At 58.1% G+C, this 6,453-nt stretch overlaps 1 protein-coding gene across 1 annotated transcript in view; it reads right to left on the bottom strand.

The window, feature by feature from the left end:
- Positions 1-6,116, bottom strand: part of LOC143275214 (beta-1,3-galactosyltransferase 5-like) — an 8,421-nt gene extending 2,305 nt beyond the window's left edge. The window contains exons 1-2 of the mRNA XM_076579190.1: positions 5,566-6,116; positions 4,976-5,119 (exon numbers count right to left, since the gene is read on the bottom strand). Coding sequence (XP_076435305.1) covers positions 4,976-5,119; positions 5,566-6,116 — 695 coding nt within the window. The remainder of the gene's footprint in view (positions 1-4,975; positions 5,120-5,565) is intronic.
- Positions 6,117-6,453: the final 337 nt, after the last annotated feature.

Below are 6,453 nucleotides of genomic sequence, written 5' to 3'. Positions count from 1 at the left end.
TGTGACTAGCATCTTTCAGAGTCAGAACTGACACTTTGCCATTCTTAGGTTTTTATCTTCCATTGTGCCCGTTTGGACGGTTCCACTCCTCTGCTGGTTGTGGCTGTGGGCTGGAGGGAGGTCTGCATGGTGCGGGACTGGCAGTGTTCTGTGGCAGCGGCGGAACCGCGTCGACGATAACAGCGACGACGACAACAGCGTCGGCTGGAAGGACTTTGGCGCTGTGTTGAGTTAAGTGCTGTCCCCCAACTTACTATCTCCCTTCTCCCATCCATTCCTGACCGCTGGTGTATTCTGGACTGCGGCGGCAGAGGCTGAGCACAGCAGACTATAATTTTTGTGTGTTTGTAATCGCGTGAGAGGGGTAATTGTGTCAGTATTGTTTTGTTATTGAATTTCGTGTTCAAAAATACCAATTATTATTATTATTATTTTATAATAAATATTATCATTTCAAGTGGATCTGGTTGTTCCGACTGGTGCGGAGGGCTGACAGATTCATTGTTGAGTTTTTGTCGTCGTTCGTCTGTCTGTCTGTCATTCTGTCAGCCGTAGCGTGACACTCTCTCTCTCCCCTTCCCTCTCCCCCTCCATCTCTCTACTTTCTCTCTCCCTCCCTACTCCCCCCTCTCTCTCCCACCAACTCTCTCCTTCCTCCCCTCTCTATCTCTCTCCTTCCTCCCCTCTCTCTCTCCTTCCTCCCCTCTCTATCTCTCTCCTTCCTCCCCTCTCTCTCTCCTTCCTCCCCTCTCTCTCTCCTTCCTCCCCTCTCTATCTCTCTCCTTCCTCCCCTCTCTCTCTCCTTCCTCCCTCTCTATCTCTCTCCTTCCTCCCCTCTCTCTCTCCTTCCTCCCCTCTCTATCTCTCTCCTTCCTCCCCTCTCTCTCTCCTTCCTCCCCTCTCTATCTCTCTCCTTCCTCCCCTCTCTCTCTCCTTCCTCCCCTCTCTCTCTCTCTCCTTCCTCCCCTCTCTCTCTCTCCTTCCTCCCCTCTCTATCTCTCTACTTTCTCTCTCCCTCCTACCCCCCCTCTCTCTCCCACCAACTCTCTCCTTCCTCCCCTCTCTCTCCCACCAACTCTCTCCTTCCTTCCCTCTCTATCTCTCTCCTTCCTCCCCTCTCTCTCTCTCCTTCCTCCCCTCTCTCTCTCCTTCCTCCCCTCTCTCTCTCTCTCCTTCCTCCCCTCTCTCTCTCCTTCCTCCCCTCTCTATCTCTCTCCTTCCTCCCCTCTCTATCTCTCTCCTTCCTCCCCTCTCTCTCTCTCCTTCCTCCCCTCTCTCTCTCCTTCCTCCCCTCTCTATCTCTCTACTTTCTCTCTCCCTCCCTACCCCCCTCTCTCTCCCACCAACTCTCTCCTTCCTCCCCCCTCTCTCTCTCCTTCCTCCCCTCTCTCTCTCTCCTTCCTCCCCTCTCTATCTCTCTCCTTCCTCCCCTCTCTATCTCTCTCCTTCCTCCCCTCTCTCTCTCCTTCCTCCCCTCTCTCTCTCTCCTTCCTCCCCTCTCTCTCTCTCCTTCCTCCCCTCTCTCTCTCTCTCCTTCCTCCCCTCTCTCTCTCTCCTTCCTCCCCTCTCTCTCTCTCTCCTTCCTCCCTCTCTATCTCTCTCCTTCCTCCCCTCTATCTCTCTCCTTCCTCCTCTCTATCTCTCTCCTTCCTCCCCTCTCTCTCTCCTTCCTCCCCTCTCTATCTCTCTCCTTCCTCCCCTCTCTCTCTCCTTCCTCCCCTCTCTATCTCTCTACTTTCTCTCTCCCTCCCTTCCCCCCCTCTCTCTCCCACCAACTCTCTCCTTCCCTCTCTCTCTCCTTCCTCCCCTCTCTATCTCTCTACTTTCTCTCTCCCTCCCTACCCCCCCTCTCTCTCCCACCAACTCTCTCCTTCCTCCCCTCTCTATCTCTCTTTGTCTCTCTGACCCTCTCTCTCCTCTCTCTGTCTCCCCCCCCTCTCTCTTCCCCCCCTCCCTCTCCTTCCTCCCCTTCCCTCTCTCTGTCTCCCCCCCTCTCTGTCCCCTTCCCTCTCTCTTCCCCCCCTCTCTCTCCTTCCTCCCCTTCCCTCTCTCTGTCTCCCCCCCTCTCTCCCCTTCCCTCTCTCTTCCCCCCCCCCTCTCTCTCCCACCAACTCTCTCCTTCCTCCCCACTATATCTCTCTCTCTCTCCCCTTCCCTCTCCCCCTCCATCTCTCTACTTTCTCTCTCCCTCCCTACTCCCCCCTCTCTCTCCCACCAACTCTCTCCTTCCTCCCCTCTCTCTCCTCTGTCCCCCCCCCTCTCTCTCCCACCAACTCTCCTTCCTCCCCTCTCTATCTCTCTCTCTCTCCGACCCTCTCTCTCCTCTCTCTGTCTCCCCCCCTCTCTCCCCTCCTCTCTCTCTGTCTCTCCCTCTCCCCTTCCCTCTCTCCCTCCTCTCTCTTCCCCCCTCTCTCTCCCCTTCCCTCTCTCTTCCCCCCCTCTCTCTCTCTCCTCTCTCTTCCCCCCCTCTCTGTCTCTTCCTCTCTCCTCCCCTCTCTCTCCCTTCTCTCTCTTCCCCCCTCTCTCTCTGTCTCTCCCTCTCTCCCCCTCACTGTCTCCACCCTCTCTCTCTCCCCTTCCCCCCTCTCCCTTCCACCTCCTCTCTCTGTTTCTACCTCTCTCTGTCTCTGCCTCTTTCTCCCTCCCACTATCTTTCTCTCTCTCCCCTCTCTCTCCACCCCCTATCTCCACATCTCTTCTCTCCCCCTCTCTCCTTCTCCCTCCCTCCCTCCATCTCTCTCTCCTTTCTCTCATCTCATTCTGTCTCTTTCTCCTCTCTCTCCCTCTCCACCCCCCTCTCTCTCTCATCGGTCTCTCTCTCTCTCTCTGTCCCCCCCCCCTCTGTCCCCTCTCTCTGTCTCACCCCCCCCCTCTGTCCCCTCTCTCTGTCCCCCCCCCCTCTGTCCCCTCTCTCTGTCCCCTCTCTCTGTCTCACCCCCCCCCTCTGTCCCCTCTCTCTGTCCCCCCCCTCTGTCCCCTCTCTCTGTCCCCCCCCCTCTGTCCCCTCTCTCTGTCCCCCTCTCTCTGTCCCCCCCCCCTCTGTCCCCTCTCTCTGTCCCCTCTCTCTGTCTCACCCCCCCCCTCTGTCCCCTCTCTCTGTCTCACCACCCCCCCCCCCTCTGTCCCCTCTCTCTGTCCCCTCTCTCTGTCTCACCCCCCCTCTGTCCCCTCTCTCTGTCTCACCCCCCCCCCCCTCTGTCCCCTCTCTCTGTCCCCCCCCCTCTGTCCCCTCTCTCTGTCTCCCCCCCCCCTCTGTCCCCCCCCTGTCCCCTCTCTCTGTCCCCTCTCTCTGTCTCACCCCCCCCCCTATGTGCCCCCCCCCTCTGTCCCCTCTCTCTGTCTCACCCCCCCCCCCTCTGTCCCCTCTCTCTGTCCCCTCTCTCTGTCTCACCCCCCCCCCTCTGTCCCCTCTCTCTGTCCCCCCCCCCTCTGTCCCCTCTCTCTGTCTCACCCCCCCCTCTGTCCCCCCCCCCCTGTCCCCTCTCTCTGTCCCCTCTCTGTCTCACCCCCCCCCCATGTCCCCTCTCTCTGTCCCCTCTCTCTGTCCCCTCTCTCTGTCTCACCCCCCCCCTCTGTCCCCTCTCTCTGTCCCCTCTCTCTGTCTCACCCCCCCCCTCTGTCCCCCCCCCTCTGTCCCCTCTCTCTGTCCCCTCTCTCTGTCTCACCCCCCCCTATGTCCCCTCTCTCTGTCCCCTCTCTCTGTCCCCTCTCTCTGTCTCACCCCCCCCCCCTCTGTCCCCCCCCTCTGTCCCCTCTCTCTGTCCCCTCTCTCTGTCTCACCCCCCCTCCCCCCCTCTGTCCCCCCCCCTCTGTCCCCTCTCTGTCTCACCCCCTCCCCCTCTCTCCCTCTCTCTGTCCCCCCCCTCTGTCCCCTCTCTGTCCCCCCCTCTGTCCCCTCTCTCTGTCCCCCCCCTCTGTCCCCTCTCTCTGTCCCCTCTCTCTGTCCCCTCTCTCTGTCTCACCCCCCCCCCCTGTCCCCTCTCTCCCTCTCTCTGTCCCCCCCCTCTGTCCCCTCTCTCTGTCCCCCCCCTCTGTCCCCTCTCTCTGTCTCACCCCCCCCCCTCTGTCCCCTCTCTCTGTCCCCTCTCTCTGTCCCCTCTCTCTGTCTCACCCCCCCCCCTGTCCCCTCTCTCCCTCTCTCTGCCCCCCCCCTCTGTCCCCTCTCTCTGTCCCCCCCCCTCTGTCCCCTCTCTCTGTCTCACCCCCCCCCCCCCTCTGTCCCCTCTCTCTGTCTCACCATTTGTTGGAGGGGTTCCTGATGACAGCGTGATGAAATGTGGCAGTAACACATTCTGTACCTACTGTCTCTTTCCCTCCCCACCCCTCCTCTCTCTCCTCCCCCTTTCTCTCTTTCTCTACCCCCTCTCTATCTCTCCTCCCCACCCCCCTCTCTATCCTCCCCCTCTCTCTCTTTCTCTACCCCCTCTCTATCTCTCCTCCCCACCCCCCTCTCTATCCTCCCCCTCTCTCTCTTTCTCTGCCCCCTCTCTATCTCTCCTCCCCACCCCCCTATCCTCCCCCTCTCTCTCTTTCTCTACCCCCTCTCTAACTCTCCTCCCCACCCCCTCTCTCTCCTCCCCCTCTCTCTCTTTCTCTACCCCCTCTCTCTCCTCCCCCTCTCTCTCTTTCTCTACCCCCTCTCTCTCCTCCCCCTCTCTCTCTTTCTCTACCCCCTCTCTATCTCTCCTCCCCACCCTCTCTCTCTTTCTCTACCCCCTCTATATCTCTCCCTCTCCCCCCCCTCTATCCTCCCCCTCTCTCTCTTTCTCTACCCCCTCTATATCTCTCCCTCTCCCCCCCTCTCCCTCCCCCCCTTTTCTCTCTTTCTCTACCCCCTCTCTATCTCTCCTCCCCACCCTCTCTCTCCCTCTCTCTCTCTTCCACCTTTCTCCCTCCCTACCCACCCTTCCCCGCTCTCTGTCTCTCCTCCCTCCCTCTCTCCTCCCTCCCTCTCTCCTCCCGCTCTCTGTCTCACCATTTGCTGGAGGGGTCCCTGATGACCCGTGACGACATGTGACAGTATCCCGCCAGGCCAGAAGACAGGTCCAGGGACTGGTTGAATGTGGTCAGCAGTGCCCCTGTATTGACCCACACGTCATCATCCACTTTGAAGAAAAACCTGAAACATCCACCCCCCAGGGGGAACCCATCACAGGGCTGCTCGCAGTTTGTTTGGAATTTCACTGTGTTCTGTTTTCTCCAGACCCGACTCAGCGCGTTGGGCATGTTGCGCTGCTGGTCTAGCAGATGTGGTGTAGCGCATATGGATCTATCCGAACGTAGTGACACCTCTTTGAGAAACTGAAACTGTCGAATAGTGAATTTCAAAAGCTGTATAGAACAACGAATCCGTCTTGTGTATTGAACTCTCTCTCTCTCTCTCTCTCTCTCTCTCTCTCTCTCTCTATATATATATATATATATATATATAGAGAGAGAGAGAGAGAGAGAGAGAGAGACAATGAACCAGTCTTGAATCTCGAATCTTGGGACAAGTCGAATAGTGAATCTCTCTCTCTCTCTCTCTCTCTCTCTCTGTATACCCCCCCCCCCCCCCCCCCCTACCTGGCATGCTCGCAGTAACGGGTAATCCACCGCAGCGATGTGACAGTCTTCAGCGTCAAATTGTTATAAGAGTCGTTAAACCCGTACACCACAACATCCCGGAAGTGACGACTCTCCTCCCCCAACAGGTGAATGCGCCGGAAGTCAGGGGTCACGCCGGTGACGAACACGTGACGGAAGTTGGCCGTGTTGTTCCGGGTCACAGACGCCCACGTGTTTCGGATAGCATGTCTGGTTTCCACTCCCTCCGGACGAGTGAAGATGAAGAATATCATGTCCACAACTCCTCCGTCGCGAACGGAACAGATGGCCGGGTGGTTGAGGAGTAGAGGGAATTCGGCACGGAAGCAGTCTTTGCAGGATCGTGGGCGGACGTTGAGAGAAGAGTTAGCGCTGCCTCCCTGGTGATGGTTCAGCTGATGGACCGGAATGCTGATGTAGAGCAGAGGGAAGGAGACCAGCACGGAAAACACCAACATCAGGAAGTAGGAGCGAATTCGCATCAGATGCATTCTACGTCTGTCATATCCTCCCGTTGGTAGCAGCAGCATCCCAGAAGAAGAAGAAGAAGAAACCAGTTGAGGCGGTTGAGGTATGTGGTTTTTAGGTGACTTTGGGTTCTTGTGGGAGTGTGTTTAGGGTAAGGGGGAGTGTTGGTTGGACAGGTGGTTGAGGTGCTGCCTCTCTGTGGTTGAACAGTGGGTAGGGTAGGGGGAGTGTTGGTTGGACAGGTGGTTGAGGTGCTGCCTCTCTATTGTTGAACAGTGGGTAGGGTAGGGGGGAGTGTGGGTTGGACAGGTGGTTGAGGTGCTGCCTCTCTGTGGTTGAACAGTGGGTAGGGTAGGGGGAGTGTTGGTTGGACAGGTGGTTGAGGTGCTGCCTCTCTAT

Source organism: Babylonia areolata, chromosome 30, assembly GCF_041734735.1.
Source record: "Babylonia areolata isolate BAREFJ2019XMU chromosome 30, ASM4173473v1, whole genome shotgun sequence".
Classification (NCBI taxonomy): domain Eukaryota; kingdom Metazoa; phylum Mollusca; class Gastropoda; order Neogastropoda; family Buccinidae; genus Babylonia; species Babylonia areolata.
Note: the sequence above shows the minus strand (reverse complement) of the source record. Positions and strands in the feature narration are given on the sequence as shown.